Source organism: Pteronotus mesoamericanus, unplaced genomic scaffold, assembly GCF_021234165.1.
Source record: "Pteronotus mesoamericanus isolate MK-2021 breed Mesoamerican mustached bat unplaced genomic scaffold, CSHL_Meso_final contig_22, whole genome shotgun sequence".
Classification (NCBI taxonomy): domain Eukaryota; kingdom Metazoa; phylum Chordata; class Mammalia; order Chiroptera; family Mormoopidae; genus Pteronotus; species Pteronotus mesoamericanus.
In genome coordinates, this window is record NW_026555090.1 from 6,986,227 (window position 1) to 7,004,598 (window position 18,372).

An 18,372-nucleotide genomic window follows, 5' to 3' on the forward strand; every position below is an offset into this window, starting at 1 on the left:
AGGCAAATGAATGACCCGCAGATGCCTGGTGCAAGAGACTGGGATTGAGGCATGCATTAGAGCATCACAAGCCTGGGAGGAAAATTGAAGGGTGGAGTTTCTTTGGGAAATTAAGCCATTCAAAATCACCAGAATATACTGAGAAATTTAGAAAGCCATGTATACATCTTGAGGAGGACACAAAAGACCTGAGAAGACCTGAAACTTCAACCTCTCACTGATCTACAGGTTTAGGGCAAGTAAGAGTTGAAAATTAAGGAAGATGTAAATGACCTGGCAAAGCACTGAATACGTGTCCCATCACAAAGCCAATCTGCAAAAACTGGAATAGTTACTTTGAGTTTCTTTCCCTTTGTTTTTCTTTGTGGAACTTTTCTTTCTTTTTGGAATCTGTTTTTGCTCCCCCATGTTACTCCTCAAAAATCTAGCTGAATATAAGCTAAGCAAACAGATATGCCAGGGGTGATATATGATTTAAAATAGAGACTTATTTAAAACTTGAGAAAAATCACTAAAGAAACAGCCTTATCCCACAAGGAATAAAGCAAACCATGAGGCGGGGGAAAGATATGCGTCCAGTGTCCTCACATTATATAACTCAAATTGTCCCGTTTTTAACCAATAAAAGCACACAAAGCATGCAAAGAAAAATGAAGAGTATGACCCACTTACTGGAGAAATCAACAGAAACTGTACCTAAGGAAGTACATTGAACTTACTAGGCAAAGATTACATCAACTGTCTTAAATACAATCAAAGAGCAAAGGAAACCATGACAAAGAGTTAAAGAAAACCAGGCAAACAAGGTCTCAACAGAGTATCAATAGAGACAAGAATTTTAAAAAGAAACCATATAGAAAAACTCCTCCTAAAAGGTATAATAACTGAATTAAAAATTCACTAGAGAGCTTGTATAGCCCATTTGAGCAGACAGAAGAATCAGCAAACTTGAAAACAGGTGAACTGAAATCATCCAGTCTGAGGAGCACAAAGAAAAAAGAATGAAGAAAAAGAGAGACTCGGAGACTTGCGGGACACCATTAGGTGCACCGACACACAATGACAGTCCGGGGGAGAAGAAATAAAAGGGTGGAATGAATGCTTGAAGAAATAGTGGTCAGAATCTGTACAAAATTTGTTAAAATGCACACATCTAACATTCAACAGGCTAAACAAACGCCAAGCAGAATGAACAGAGAGATTCCTGGCAAGGCTCGTTATAACTGAACCGCTGAAGGCTGAGAGACTCTGGAGAACAGCAGGAAAGCAGTGATTCCTCACATCTAAGGGATACTCAAGAACAATAGCTAATTTCTCATCAGAAGCTATGGATGCCAGACGGGAATGCAATGATATATTTAAAGTGCTGAAAGAAAAAAACCTGTCATCCAAGAATTCCCTATCCAACCAAACTGTCCTTCAAAACTGGAAGCCTGTTAAGACATTCACAGATACACAGAAGAGAATATGAAAGGACAGTAGACAGTAACTCTGAATCATGAAAAGACACAGACTTCTAGTAAAAGTAACTATATAGGTAAACATAAAAGCCATTATGATTATATTTTTGGTTTGTAACTCTTTTTGTTTCTTACATGATTTAAAAGACAAATGAATAAAATAATTAATTATAAATCTACATTATTAGGCAAATAATGTTTACAGATATGATTAGTGGCAATAACACAGAGGAGGTAGAACTGTATACAGCAGAGTTTTTGTATGCTTTTAAAGCTAAGTGGGTATTAATTCAAACAAAACTTACAAATGTAAGATATTAAATGTAATGAATATGGTAACCATGAAGAAAATATCTAAAACATATACAGAAGAGCAATGAGAATAAAATTTTAAAATGCAACAAAGAAATCAACTTTAAAAAAGGCAGCAATAAACAAGTAACAAAGTGTAAGACATACAGAAAACAAAGAACAAATGACAGAAGTCATACCTTATCAGTAATTATTTTAAATGTAAATGGATTAAAGTCTCTAATCAAAAGGTAGAGATTAACAGAATGAATAAGGAACTATAATCCTACTGTATGCTGTCTATAGACACATTTTAGATCCATAAGTACATATAGGTTTAAAGAAAAAGAATGGAAAAAGTTAATGTGACAGTAACCAGAAGTGAGCTAGAACAGTTATACTAGTATTAGATAAAAGTTTTTAAGTAAAAAATTGTTGCAAGAGGCAAAAGGTCATTAAATATCTATAAAATAATCAATTAATAAAGAAGATATAACAATGATACACACATTCACACAAAACAACAGAGCTATAAAACAAATGAAGCAAACAATGACAGAACTGAAAAGAGAAATACAGTTTTACCATGATGGATGGAGACTTCAGTACCCCACTTTGAATAGTGAATAGAATATTTTGACAGAAGATCAATAGGGAAATGTAGAACTTGAACAAGTCACCTGAGTGATGTGATTTGACGCTTCACAAAATATCTCTGCATGAGATATGATGCATGATCGGGCACACTGTGATGAAGCTGACAATCAGACCAGTTGCCCGTAGCTGTGGCCTTCTACATCATCCAAATAGTTTCCACGTAGGAATGGTCAAGCTTAACACAAAATTTGATGCAGATTCGTTGCTGTACTCAGTCATTTTGAATGTGAGAGCCATACAGTACACATGCTCACTCAATGGCATCTACGGCCCCAATTGACTAGTACAATTAAGTCATCATTGTTCACACGTGCGCATTTCAGTCCACTCTCCTTGGCTGCCAGGTTACATCGATGTCACGCAAACCATTTTCATTATATTAACAAAGGCTGGACTTTCTCAGACAGACTTCGTACATACACATGTATACCTAAACATATAAGTACATGTATATGTATATGTATACAAATACAAACATACCCCCCTAGATAAGGAGGCAGAAAGGGCAAAACATTAACAACTGGCTTATGAAAAAATTTCAGTGTAAATTCTACACTTTATATACTTTCTATGTTAAATATAACCTAAGAAATTACAATTCCTATAAAGACAAATGATAAACCTCAAAAAGACAAGATACATTGCTGATATCTTCTGTCAAAGTATATTAAAGAAAAGTCAAGTCACTTGTAGCAGCTTTTGGAACGAATGCTGATTGTATTCTTGTCCATTTGCATAAGCCTCAGAAAACCGGAATGGACAGAAGCCTTTCATTCGGTCCAATCGGTCCAGGCAAGAGAAGCGGCAGTTTGTCATCAGCCTGCTTCCGCCAAGGCCGCACTAGGTCAGCAGGAAAAGGGCCAGCCCTGCACCTCCTGGGCCTGTGAACCGCTGTTACTGCTACACGAAAACTGAAAGTCTACTTCTTTCTTACAAGTAACCAAATGCAAATATCCAGCTCTATCAGGGCTACAATTGCACTTACAAAATCCACATGAATCAAATATAATTCTTAGCCAATGTTACACAGCAAAACACTTTGTCCACCTTAGTCCTGACACAAGCCCTAAAAGTACTTGTAGAGATGAACAGCCTATACTTAATTCTCAGGCCTCATTACTAAGTGTGTAAATTACGCGAATTCCCAAATACTCATGTTTAATTTTTTTTAATTTCTTGCTTTTGAACTGGTTGTTCCATTTATCCCTAGTTATCATGATTTAATGCAAGATTGTACAAATCTTCCCAAGAACCTTCCTGCCCAGTTACCACCCATAAAGTCCAAACTATAAGTGAAGGTTTTTTCTGTGTGTATTCACACACACACACACACACACACACACACACACACACGCCCCTCTGACATTTTCATTTGTGGAAAAAAATGACATGAAAAGATGTTAATAAAAACAGGGTATTGAAAGCAATAATATTAAAATATTGTTAATAAGAAAATGTTCGAATACAATGGTTTTCAAAAATAAAGATCACAGTGTAGGCAACAGGACAAGTACAGAGAATACATGTAATACTGTGCCTTACACTATTTATAGAATGAGAGATAAGTGGTAAGTGAAAGAACTATTGGTACAAAATTTACTTTTAAATAGCGCTGAAAATAAAATGTATTCAAGCTCACAAAATAAGTATAAATCTGTGGGTAGCACTAAGTCTACCCATCCACAAACAAGATATAAAAGCTATAATATGTAGTTTATGATTTTTCTTACTTTTCTATTGCTTATAGTACTGGATTTGGAAACATATAAATCAAGAAAGAAGCTAACAAATAAAAGGAGAGAAAAATTGTATTCAGTTCTAAGCTAATCTTTAGTTTAAAAGAGTCTTCAGAGACTGAAACAGAAACTACTGATAGAAATGCTTCAATAAATGACACAAAACCTGTATATATCACCGCAGAGAGCAGTCTGCTGGTCCCAAAGGACCACAGCCACATTAAGGAAGACACCAACATGTAAGGAAAATGTTTACAACACAGACACAATTTCCAATCAGATGTAGGTCAAAATCCAGGCTATTGGAACAGTCTATGCAAGTGCACTGGGGCCAGATGAGTATGATACGTGTAGAAGGACAGTGTAGCTCTGTCTCCCTGAAGGGAAAGACGCTCCAGGCTGGCAAATGCCCTACATGTCTACCCCCAGGTTGTTAGTTTGCTTCGCCCACCTCTGAAGAATATTCAGTATTCAAAACACCGCCTCAGACTCTGTAAAATATCCTGACTTCTACCCCAAATCTGACTCTTCCCACTGTTCTGTAACTGGAAATAATACCACTTAACAGCCTTGGACACATTCTTAACAAGTCTGCTACAATGTTCCCTACCACAGGCAAGATAACAACAGAGTGTTCGAAGCACAAAGAAGCCTTCTGAGAGCTAACCATCTGGTTGGTGAGTAGAGTTGAAGATAATGAAAGCACAGTAATCAGAGAAGACCACAAAGGCTAAGTACCAAATAAGAGGAACGGAGTAAGACAATAACACAGGAGTTCACTGGGATAGCTTTGCAAAGTTTCATGGAGGAGCCAGAGCCTGCGTTTGCTCCTTAGGGACGAGCAGGACAGTCTGGCACGGTGACATGGCAGGGCCCACAGCAGGGCCCTTGGCAGCACAGCACCGCAGGGCACAGGCTCTCCGTGCAACGCTGTCAAGCAAGAAGGCCTGGCCTTTGCACTTACTGCCATGTATGGCCTGCACCCAGCATCTCTCGTCTTGGCAATGGAGTCCACGAGCTGTCCGCTGATGCCAAAGTCACAGAGTTTAATGTTTCCACTTCTGTCCAGAAGGATATTGGAAGGTTTGATATCTGAAAGAGAAAGATGTCATTCAGTGTGGAAGCAATCAATCAAATGAGCTACATTCTAAAGTACTTTAAGTAAAAATATTGAAAAACCTTAGACAATATAAGTGATCAAGTCCTTAAAATTCAGATATATAAGGAGATGAGAAATGCAAAATTTCTCTGAAGGCAGATGCTTAAAAACTAAAAAAAATGCTATACAATAAATTTAGGCATTCCATAATGTCTTTGCTTCCATCAAGAGATATATTCATTTACTTGTTTCAAATGCATTACTTAACAGTCAAAATACAAAGAATGAATTTAAACTGTACAAGTATACTAAGCTACTTTACAATATGTGTCAAAAACTATACAACTAAATACAAAGTATATAAATTATAAACCCATAATTTATTTAAAGTAGAGTTTTAACTAACTTAGGAAAGTATCCAATCCAGTATATCCAGAAGACCACACGCTTCGGGATCAGAGAAGCAAAGTTTCAAAATCTGGATCTAAAGTTCACAATGTGAAAATCTTAACATGACCTATGAACTTTCAATAGCAACCACAATTTCCCCATTCACAAAATGAAAAAACAAATTAAAACATCTACTATAGTGTCTGATCATTATGTATACTCGATAAACGCATCCACTTAATAATTATTTCTATTTGAGAGGTTTTCCTGATCTTAGATGGCTTCACCAAGCTTCTCCCAACCCACCCTTCCTGGAGAGCGATCCTTGAGAGACCAGATTCATTCCTACCACTCCCAGGGTGCTTGGGCTTCCCTGCAAACGTAAGAAAGCCCAGTTCCTTCCATGTGGATCTACAGGTTTCCCAGTCTTGTCAAACTGGCCCCTAGGTTATCAGCTCTTCCTCACTGGCGGTCAACTCCCTGCCAGTGGGTGCTAAATGGATGCCTGGTGAATTCTCCCCCTTTGCTCACCAATTTTCTATCTCTGTCTTAATTTCTATCCATTGTGTTGTCACTATCATGGCTCGATGAACAGAAAGTAAAGGTAGAAATAAATATACTGTGTAACTCTATCCATACCTTCAAACACTGGGTCCTTACTGTCTAAGCTCATGGGGGACACGGTGGGGGGGGGGGGGGGCGCGGTGAGGGGGAGTCTCAGGCTCCTGGGCGGGGCCTGGATTTGGGTTAGGTGCACGAGGAAATTCCAGTGAATGACAAAAAAAAAGAGACACACAAAGATTTCCCTGCTCCTGACAGCCCTGCAGGAAGAGACACCTTCTTCAAGAAGCTGTCATGTTTAGATGTGACACTAGAGCCCAGCTTTCGTTGTTACTACCCCGAGGGTGGAGCTGACATACTAAACTGGGCACAGGCCAAAGAGGGGAGCTTAAACCCTAATGGCTTTGTGCCAGGGGCCACCTTCACGTTGGACTTTATAACTACAGAGAATGAATTTCCTTGAAGTTTAAGCCAGTTACCAGAATTTCTACTACCTGTGATCAAAAACACTCTAATTGAAACTAAAAAGCTAATTATATTTGAGAAGACTGCTATAAACTGATTATTTGATTTAGTAATAAGAATATCAGTTATTTCTGAAGCCCCTCCCTTCCATTCTCCTCCTCCGCGAGCACACACAGTCTCAGTGCTTCCCTAGGATGCCTTGAGTTTTCCGACAGTACCTCAGCGACCCTAAGGCAAAAGTGATACTCTCGTAACTGCAGCACAGAGCAAAAAATGGAAGGAAAACCCCAAAACAAGAACAAGGAGGAACAAAATAATTTTGTTTAGGGACCTAATGCTACATGATTTAAGGCCAAAAGAGAAAATAAGAAGCCTATCTAATATTATTTTTAACAAGCGCAGCAAAAGTAAATGAATTACTCTGATGTTCAAGGTTAATTTCTCGCCCAGGGTCAACCTCAAATGAAAATTACTTAAATGCCACAATTACTAATTTCTTTAACCACTAGAAACTTTGTTTCTTAAAATTCAAGGTTTTTCACATTTCTGAATATGGCCTTTGACTTTCTATCATATTTATTTACACTGTCATGTATTGTCTTAGGTTTGGCCATTACAAAACTACTGGGAATAGCGAACTCACGTGCCTCTTCAAAACCATTAACTCACTACTCTGAGTCTGTCAGTAACAAATGGAGCAACGATTTAGTCCATTTGCTGAATTCAATTCAGGATTCCCACTGTCTTCCAACAGACCTACGTCAAAGGTTTCAAAATTCTGAATCTGTGTTTAACAAGGAAAAGAACACTCTTCTCACACATGCAAATACTTTAGAGGAATTTCAATGTATGATACTAATGACAGAGTCTCTCAGTTTGGAAAGCTGTCCTCTAAAAGCAGAGAAGAAGCACCTGACAGGGGCAGCGGTGTCCCTTCCGCGCGCACGAGCGCTACGCATCTGAGCCTTCTCTGAAGGCTCCCAGGGCCGCCTCCACGCCTCATTCGTGCGCACAGACCCACTACCTATCGGGCGGATGAGAAAGTACTCTTCGACTAGGAGTGACAAGAACTTACACCAGAATCTCTTTCAATTACTAAGCCTAACATATTAATAAAGTAGACTGGAATTTATAGATTCCCAAAAGGAAAAAACCCCTAAATTGACGATGAAGCTTTAGGATATATATAGTATGTTTGGCTAAAACATGACATTGTAATTTTCAATATTGTTTCCTATTATTCCTAGTACGAAAAAATTGTTCTATAAAAAACAATCCTATACCCACCTCTGTGAATAATTTTCAAGTTTTCTTTTAAGTGGTTTAGTGCTTTCACAGTCTAGGAAGAAAAAGCAGAGATGAGATAAGCAATCTCTGTTTAATGAAGCAGTGTAACAGTTTATCATTAGTAACAGTCCCCATAGCCCACTGAATTCTTGTAAGCTTAATGTTTCAACATTTCATGCATTTTTTTTTTGTTAACCAAAGATGCTGAATGATGATTTTAAATCTGAAAACTAAGTTGCCTTTGTATACCATTTCTTGACAGCCAAAAAAAGTAACTTAAGATTTTTTTAATAAGTTATTAACAAGTTGTATAATGCTTCTTATACCTTCGGATTTTTCAAGAATACAAATAGGTAGTACAGGAAAGCCCGACAGGCTGCTTCCATTACCAACTCTGATTGAGTAAGTTTTTCCAGACTCTCCGTTTCCCGCCGTCACTCACTCTCACTGGGTGCTGAGCCTTCACAGGGACTTCCGCAGAGCCACACGACCTCCACTCAGCCACCGCGGCAGCTCGTCTACAATTTACCCTACTGTCTGACCACTGCCCACTATCAGGAAGTCAGAAATTTCTTCAGGAATGGAGGGAACAGAGACTTGACTTAAAACGTCCATGACTCGAACTAGCGGAGAACTAATGAACAGGCCGACCATTTGCAACAGGCCAGTTGCTGCAGGAAGGTCAAGTCTCTGTCGCCGCCAGGCGCGTGCGTATCAGGAACACAGGGCACACAAACATGTAATGTTTCACACAGCTGGGCTTGTATGATCACTGAGTTATTAACTAGCAAGAAGAGATTTAACACAAAGTAATTTTAAATGTTGTGCTTCATATAAAAGGTGATCACCAAGTCTAGAAACACAGGCAAATATAGAATAAATTATTTATTAGTATATCTATACTACACATATTGCGGTCTATGATAAAATAATTTTATTATGTTTTCTAACTTCAAGAGCACCCTGCTGTATAGTGTGAAGAACAGGATTCTGGGATTAGGCTGCCTGTGCTTACACCATCTACCGGTTACAACTGTATAAACTTCAAAGCAAGTCAATTACTTATAACCTCTCCATACTTCAGAGCTGTCATCTGTAAACAGAGGGTTACACTATTTACTATAAAGAGCTGCTACAAAGACAAAATGTCCTAAGATCTTGGTCTGATATAAATGAACATTCAATAACCACTAGCTTTTATCATTATGATACTATTGTTTCTATGAATACTGTCAAATTCCAAGATAATATTGGGTTTGGTATACTGGAGATGGGTGACTAAATTGATCAATATAAAATTTCCTATACAAGTCTGAATAATGAACAAGTTTCTAGTAAAATCAGCTTTGTTTTATAAAATATATGAAAGGGTATACATCTTAAAATGTAGCCCGTAAAACATTTAAATTTAAGCATTAATTCACCTAAATAGCTTAAAACATTCACATGACACCTATGAATCTTAAGATTATAATAACTAAAGTTTAATCTGATTTTTAAAATTTCAATTACAAATACCATCTCTCTTATAACTACAAAACTGTATCTTTTTAACATGAACCATTAGTGACTCAACAGGATAAAATGGCAATGAATAGATAACCTGTATTGTATGTTGAGGATACAGGGAAGGAAAAGACAGGAAAATATATGCAACCAGAATATCTTACAACTTTGTATAAAATTTAGTTTCTAAATTTTATTTTAGTTTCATAGCCACTAACCAGATCATGTAATTAACTCAGATTCACAGGGGTTTCTAAGAATCTTATTAATTTTACTCTATCGAAAACTTCTTTTCGGAAAAAAATAATTATGAACAACCTTTGTCGACTAAAAGATTCAAAGCCAAAAAGGAAATAATCATGATGTCACCTTCAAGCCTATAAACACATAACCAAAAAAGTACCTCTTTCCTTTTTGGTACTCCGGTAAAAATGAATTGACTAAATTAGTAGTAATGTTGGTTATTGAAATTGCTAGTCAAAAATGTAGAGTTTAGACTGGCTAGCCCAAATCTTAAACCACAGGAAATAAAACTCTTTGTCTAAGAGTTTTAATTAAGAGACTTAAAGGAAACTGCTGTGATTCTAATTAATTTAGTGATAACTTTAGTAATACAACATATTTTAAAATGATTAAATCAGCAGGGGGAAAAAGTACCAGAAAATTGCTTTTTCTAATCTTACTGACATTACAATCTAGTATGGTTCACTGTGATTTTATTGAAACAAATACTGTAGTATTTATGCAGACTATATTTTGAAAATTGTTCTTATGACTTATGTTAGTTACCCTCAAAGAAGTGATTTTTGTCTCTTTTCTTATTACAAATGATTTTCCAAGAAAGTTAATAACATCCTGTGAAGGACATTTAGCTATGTGCGTTCAGAACTCCAGCAGCATCTTTATATTAGCACTATATATAAAATGAACAATTTGAAAACCAGGTACTTACTGCTAAAGTGATTTTGCCTAAAATTTCTTCTGGAATAACATCATCTAATACACTATATACATATTTGTAAAACTTATCAAACGAGGTAGACATGAGTTCCATACAGATCCAACAGTCACCCTATAAAATAACAAATACTTGTTATTCTTATATATCTTGTTATTAAGTACCATTTGTCCCTTCACTTAAAATAGAAATACAATTAAAGGAAAAGCAATCTTATCTTTTTAAATTTTGACCTAGTAGAAATTTTGGTTTCTTATCAAAGACTACAGATACTAAGATGATTATTATAAATAATTCTATATCAATTAATCTGACAGTTTAACTGAAATGGACAAATTTCTTCAAGGAAATTTACTACCAACAATCAGTCACAAAGAAATAGATAACTAGAATAGAATTCTATACTTAAATCAAATTTGTAGTTGAAAATCTTCCCACAAAGAAAATGCCATGTTCAAATGGCTTCATTGGTGAATTCTACCAAATATTTACAGAAGAAATAATATCTATTCTATAAATTATTCCAGAAAGTTGAAAATGAGGGAATATTCCCCAACTCTCTCTATAAGGCTCACATTACACTGATATGAATGACAAACAAAAAAAAAAACACATTATAAGAAAATTACACAGCAGTATCTCTCATGAACATGTATATAAAACTTCTAAATAAAATTTTAACAAATTTAACAATATGTTAAAAAATACATAATAATCAAGTGGATTTATCCCAGAAACACAAGGTTGTTTTAATATTTGAAAAGCAATCCATGTAACTTACCATATTAAAAATAAAATAAAAATATACAATCATCTCAAGGGTGTAATAAAACTATTTGACAAAATCTAATATCTGCTTCTAATAAATTCTCTCAACAAACTAGGAATAGAAAGGAAACTCTTCAGCCTGATAAAGAACATCTGTGAAAAACCTGCAGCTAACATGATATTTAACAGTGAAAGCCTGAATGCTTTTCCCCTAAGATCAGAAACATGACAAGGATGTCCACTCTCACCATTTCTATTCAAAAGTGTACTGAAGGATCTAGCCTGTGAAATAAGAAAGGAAAGAAAGAAAAAGAACAAAAATGGTGGAAGAGAAGGAAGGGGAGGAGAGGGAAGGGCAGAGGAAGGGAGAAAGAAAAGGAAAACAGGAAAAAAGGAAAGGAATGGAGGGAGGGAGGGAGGGAGGGAGGGAAAAGAGAAACAAGGAAAGACCCCAATTGGAAAGAGGAAAGTAAACTCTCTTTGTTCACAGATGACATGATAATCTATATAGAAAATGTGATGGAGTCTACAAAAAGCTTCCAGAACTCATAAGTGTGTTTAATAAGGTTATGCTACACAAGATAAATAATAAGAATCAACTGTATTTCTACATTAGTCACAAAACAAGAGGAAACAATTGTTTAAATCTCATTTATTAAAGAATAAAATACTTAAGGGTAAATTTAACAAAATATGTGAAAGAGTTGCATGATGAAAACCATAAGATATTACTGAAAAAAATTTACAAGATGTAAATAAATGAAGTAAGATACCATGTTAACGGGTTATTAGACTCAAGGCTGTTAAAACAATGATACTCTCCTGAGTGATGTATAGAGCAGGAGTCCTCAGCCCCCGGGGCCCAGGACAGACCAGTGCATGGCCTGTTAGGAACCAGGCACACACGGCAGGAGGTGAGCAGCAGGTGAGCCAATGAAGCTTCCCTGCATGACAGCCTGAGCCCCGTCTCCTGTCCACAGGCCCCCCACATACCACCCTCCCCACCACCAGTGGGAAAATTGTCTTCTACAAAACTGGCCCTTGTGCCAAAAAGGTTGGGAACCGCTGGTATAAAGTCAATGGAATCCCAACCAACAATTCTGGGGGGACCTTGTGTGTGTGTGTAAAAACTGACAATCAGACAACAGAATCCATATGGAAATAGAAAGGACCTCAAATAGCCAAAACTTACTTAAAAAAATAAAATTTAAAGACTGGAACCACATGATCTCAAGACTTTCTATAAAGCTAGAATAATCGAGACAGGTGTGGAATTGGTGCAAACATAGACAAAACAGAAAAATGGAACAGATCAGGCAGTCCAGAAACAGGCTCACACGCTGATTTCTGGCAAAGGTGCAAAGGATATCCAAAGGCAAAAAACTAAACATCACCCCACACTTCTCACCATACAAAAACTAACTCTAAATGGATGATTAAAAATAATTGTGATGTCTAAAACTATAAAACTATGAGAAGAAAACATGGGAAAATCTAAGTGACTGTGAGTTCGGCAAAAATTCCTTAGATACAACACCAAAAGCACAAGAGTTTAAAAAAACTGACAAATTGTCCTACATCAACATTAAAAACTTTCATTTTCTATAAAAAACACCATTGCCCTGACTGGTGTGGCTCAGTGGATTGAGAACCAGCCTGCAGACTGGAAGGTTGGTTCCATTTCCGGTCAGGGCACATGTCTGGGTTTCGGGCCAGGTCCCCAGTGGGGGTGTGGAAAAGGCAACCGACCCATGTTTCTCTCCCTTCCTTCCCCTCTCTCTAAAATAAATAAATAAAACCTTAAAAAAAAACATTAAAATGTATAACAGATAAGCCATAGATATGGGGGAGGGTGTAAACGTTTGTAATCATATCTTAAAATAAACCCGTAACCAGAATATCTTTTTAAAAACTCCCACAGCTCAATATTAAGAAAATAAACAAAAACTCTCTTTAAAAAATGACAAAAGATTTGAACAGAAACTTCATCAAAGGGGACGTACAGTTGGCAAATAAGCACACGAAAAGCTGTTTAACATCATTAGTCATTAGAAAAATGCAAATTAAAAATGTGATGAGATTCCACTCTAAATCTATTAGACTAACGAAAAATTGGAAAGACAAACTATCCCAACTGCTGGAAAGATGTGAAGAAATAGAACTCTCGTGCACTACTGCTGAAAATTAAAAATGGTTTAACTATAACTGACACTTGAACAACCGGAGTTTGAACTGAGCAGGACATTACATGCAGATTTTTTTCAATATACAGCCAGCCCTCCATATCCCTGGGTTTCACACCCTCCAATTCAACCAACTGGGGATCAAAAACTATTTTGGATGTGAGGCTGGGAATCCAAGAAGGCTGTGAGCACGTTACTGTTCTAGGCTATTTTATAGAAAGAACTTGAGCATCTGTGGATTTTGGTATTGGTGACATTCTGGAACTAATCCCCTGCAGATAGTGAGGGACAACTGTAGTTTATTTTGTGGGGAATCAAAAGTTACATGCGGATTTTTGACTGTGCAAGGGTCAGCACCCTGACCCCCTTGAAAAGTCAGCTGCACTTTTGAAACAGTTTGTCCATTAGAACAGAAACATAAACATACACGTACCACATGATCCAGCCATTCTACTCCCAGGTATTTACCCAAGGGAAATAAAATCGTATGTCCACTCAAAGACTTGTACATAAATACTCATAGCAGTTTTATTTGTAATACATTAAAAAACTGGAAGCAACCCAAACGCCCTTCAGCACATGAAAGAGTAAGCAAACTGCGGAGCATCCACACAATGAAATACTACTACTACTCCTCCTCCACAATCAAAAGGAACAAACTGCTGATACGTTGAACAACATAAACTGCACAATAACTATGCTAAGTAAAAGAAGATTAGTTTAAAAGATTTTATTTATCTATTTTTAGAGAGAGTGGAAGGGAGGGGGAGAGAGTGGGAGAGAAACACCAGTCGGTTGCCTCTCGCATGTACCTGACTGGGAACGAGGCCCGCAGTTGTGCCACGTGCCATGTACTCTGACCAGGAATTGAACCAGCGACCTTTCACTTTGCAGGATGATGCTCAACCAACTAAGTCATGCCGATCAGGACCCTGAAGCTATTTTTAAAAAACAGTGTATACTGTATGATCTCATTTACACAAAATTCTAGAAATGCAAATTTATCTAGAGTGGCAGAAAGCAGGATCTATGGTTGCCTGAGGACAATGACAGCAAAGAGGATGTATATATTACCTATGGGACATGAAAACATTTGTGAGTGATGGATACGTTCATTATCTTGATTATGGTGATAACTGTACGGGTGTATACATCTGTCCAAACATCAGATTGTATGCTTTAAATATGTGCAGTTTACCGTATGTCAACATTATCTCCATAAAACTGCATTTATAACTTGCAAGACAGAAGGAAAAGGAAAGAAGAACATGTAGAAGAAGGGATAGAGACAGAGGTGACAAATTCAGCTAGTATCACTGCCTTTTACATAATCTCATGAACTTCTACAGTCACAAGTTACACAGAAGAGTATTTCCTACACTAGAACTTCTCCAACCTCAACAGATATTTGAAATAAGGGTTTCCTTGCTATTCAATCTTGAAAATTTATATATTAAAACCCCTGAAGTTAGCTGTAGGCTAAAAGTTACTTTAACATTTCAATACTAGCAAACTCTTTTTTTCCCTGTCTACGAAACCTGAAAATGAATTTAGAAACTTGTACAATTAGGTGTCTTAATAACTTAATCAAACCCAAGTTGTACTTTGGGCTTTTTATTTGAGTTTACGTCCACCCTAAAAAGAAGTATACATAACTGGAGACAATGGCAATAAATAAGTTACCAATTTCAGTATTAAATATTATTTATTCGCTGCTCTGAATAAAGTTATAGAACTTTCAAAGGCTCAAAATTACTCAGTGGCGAGATTAATCTCTACACAGTAGCTGCAAGGAAAAAAAAATCAAAACATTTCACAAGCCCCTTGATGGATGGCAACTGAACCAAACCAAAAGCTGATGTCTTGAGGTCCTATAAATTATGTGAAATAAAATCTCCTGGAAGGTTTCTTACAGTGACAAGAATTAAAAGCATCCATCTCTCACGTAGTAAGGGAAGGTCAAAAGTCCTAACTGCCTGTGTTCACCTCCCTTCTTTCCAGCTGCTTGAGCCCACTTCCATTCTTTCCTATCATGAACCCAGAATTTTGGGCCTATTACTGGAACTTTTTTGGTCATGTGGCCAAAAAAGATCTTTATTTTTAAGTTACCAATTTTGAAAAGTGTTTCTCTATCCCTTATTAAGTCTATTTAATATTTTTAACCACTGTAACTTGAGAAAACACTTGGACTATAAAGGTGAACTTTGTTTTTTGAACTTCATTTTTTAGTATTCAGGAAGTACCTATTATTTCTTCCATTCTAAGATTTGGGAGAGAGTTCAATTTCACTCTGCCATTTTGTGACTTTTATAGTCCCTAATATTTCATCTTATCATAGTCAAAAATTATAATGTATAAAAAGTTTATTAAATTTTAAATTAAGCTAAAAATTCTTCGCCCCCGAACCACTCCTAAAAGAATGAACAGGGAGATCTTTGTCTTTGATTTTCCACTTCTGATGCTTATTGGCTGTGTGACTCTTGATTCAGTGCTCACATCTGTTTCCTCCCTGGAAGAAGGGGATAATCCCCCCAACCCGTGTGAACAGGACATAAGTGAACACAGCAGAGCATTCGATCAGTGCCAGTGCTTATCACTGCGTATCTCAACTTCCCTCCCTTCAACCTTCCTTAGACGTAAAGCCGAGTTCTGCCCCAGCTATTCATGAGAAACCACAAGGATACTATTCAGATACTACTCCAGGCTTTTTGTTTTGTTACCAGTAAGTTTTCAATTGTGGATATCCTTACTCTGTCTTCTTTTCATAAAACCAGACTTCCACGATATCTAACCTGGGCGAGATAGTTAAATGTTGCTCAAGTGATTTATTAAATAAATGAACATAAGAAATGAGCATATTCAAGCACTATGGAGGCGAATTATGGTTGAGAGAGAGCCATTGGGAGGCTCCAGGGAACACCCCACTGGAAAAGCTGGCTGTAGAATCTACTCAGGAGAGAAAACCTAGTCCAATCCCTGAACAGCAACTGTTCTGCAAAAGGCTTAAAGACTAACAGAGCTAGAGGATTTAGCGGTTATGAAGAATAAATTTATGGTTTGGGGGAAGAAGGGGAGAAGAGACAATTCTTGTGCAACCTAAAGCAAGTTCCAGATTCATTATATTACTAATAGAATAACATCGTGTAATACTTAAGTCTAGGACAGAGTTATGCACCTGAATACATGACTGTATACTGATACAAAGTAATACGGATACAAAATGGTTAAGTACACTAACAAATTCAATATACCTAGTAAAAAAAAAAGAATATTCAAGTCATAAATATTAAGGAGGAAAAAGAAAGTACAAGTATAGAATTAAGAGTGACTAATGAGTGATTCAACACAGAAGTAGGATCTGTCATGAAGTAGTATGCCTCCAGGTACTAGAGTTACCTATTAGAAACCCCAAAAAGTAAATTTCAAGACTGGGTAGAGAATTAACCCAATTAACCCTTAGACTAACCTCTAAGGTCTTTTCCAATTACAAGATTTCATATTTCTATTCAGTGTACATTCAGTCCTGTCTTACAACACAGTATATAGTTTAAGTTAAAAAAAAAAAAAAAAACAACACTACATTCTTTGTGATCAAGTTCTAACATATCCTAACATTTTCAAAATAAGAATGGTATTTTTTAAAGAGCATTTAAAATGCTTAAGAGTTCAAAGTTGGAAGTATCATACTACCTGATATAAAACTATACTATAAGGCAATAGTACTCAAAACAGCATGGTCCTAGCATAAAAACAGTCACATAGATCAATTAAATAGAAAAGAGAACCCAGAAATAAATCCACGCCTATATTGTCAATTAATATTTGATAAAAGAGGCAAGAATATACAATGGGGTAAAGGCAGTCCAGTCAATAAATGGTATTAGAAAAACTGGACGGATACATGCCAAACAAAACTATATCACCTCCTCATACCATATACAGGCATAAACTTAAAATGGATTAAAGGCTTAAGTGCAAGGCTCAAAACCATAAAACTAGAAGAAAACATAGGCAGTAAAACCTTGAACATTTCTCATAGCAATATTATTTCTGATGTGTTTCCTCAGGGAAGGGACAACAAGGAAAAATAAACAAATGGGAATACATCAAACTAAAAAGTTTTTACATAGCAAAGAAAACCATCAACAAAATTAAAAAACAACCCATTGAATAGGAGAAAATATTTGTTGATACATCTGATAAGGGGTTAATATCCAAAATTTATAAAGCATTTATAAAACTCAACACCAAAAATACCAAGTAATCCAAGGAAAAATGGACAAAGGACCTGAATAGACACACTTCTTCAAAGTGGAGGACTTTCAGATGGTCAAGAGACATATGAAAAGATGTTCAATGTCACTAATTATCAGAAAGATGTAAAGTAAAACCGCAACGAGATATCACCTCACATCTGCCAGAATGGCTGTCATCAATAAATCAACAAACAAGTGTTGGTGAGGATGTGGGGAAAAAAGGGAACCCTCATGCACTGTTGGTGGGAATGCAAACGGGTGCAGCCACTGCAGAAAGCAGCATGGAGTTTCCTCAAAAATTTAAAAATGGAACTGCCATATGACCCAGCCAATTCCACTTCTGGGAATTTATCCAAAGAAACTGGAAACACTAATGTGAAAGAATGTAACTGCCCCTGTGTTCGCTGCATCATTATTTACAACAGCCACGATTTGGAAGTGGCCTTATCTCTATCCAACACTAGATGTGTGGATAAAAAAGCTGTGATACATTTAGATATTGGAATACTGCTTGGCCATAAGAAAAGAAAGAAATCTTACCTTTTGTGACGACATGGATGGACCCAGAGAGCATTATGCTAAGTGAAATAAGCCAATCCAAAAAAGACAAGCACCATAGCATTTCACTCATATGTGGAATCTCATGAGCAAAAAGGAACTAACAAGCACAACAGAGACCCATAGAAGGCAGGCTGACGGCTGCGGCGGGGTGGGGGGGCTGTGTAGGCGAGGGGCTGAGGATGAAAGGAAAAAAG

General features: G+C 36.7%; 1 protein-coding gene across 2 annotated transcripts in view; it reads right to left on the minus strand.

Moving 5' to 3' along the window:
* Positions 1 to 18,372, minus strand: part of MAP2K4 (mitogen-activated protein kinase kinase 4) — a 109,796-nt gene that overhangs the window by 20,543 nt on the left and 70,881 nt on the right. For both annotated transcript variants that reach the window (XM_054571227.1, XM_054571226.1), the window contains 3 exons: positions 10,405 to 10,524; positions 7,947 to 7,998; positions 5,109 to 5,236 (listed from right to left, as the gene is read on the minus strand). In XM_054571227.1, coding sequence (XP_054427202.1) covers positions 5,109 to 5,236; positions 7,947 to 7,998; positions 10,405 to 10,524 — 300 coding nt within the window. The remainder of the gene's footprint in view (positions 1 to 5,108; positions 5,237 to 7,946; positions 7,999 to 10,404; positions 10,525 to 18,372) is intronic.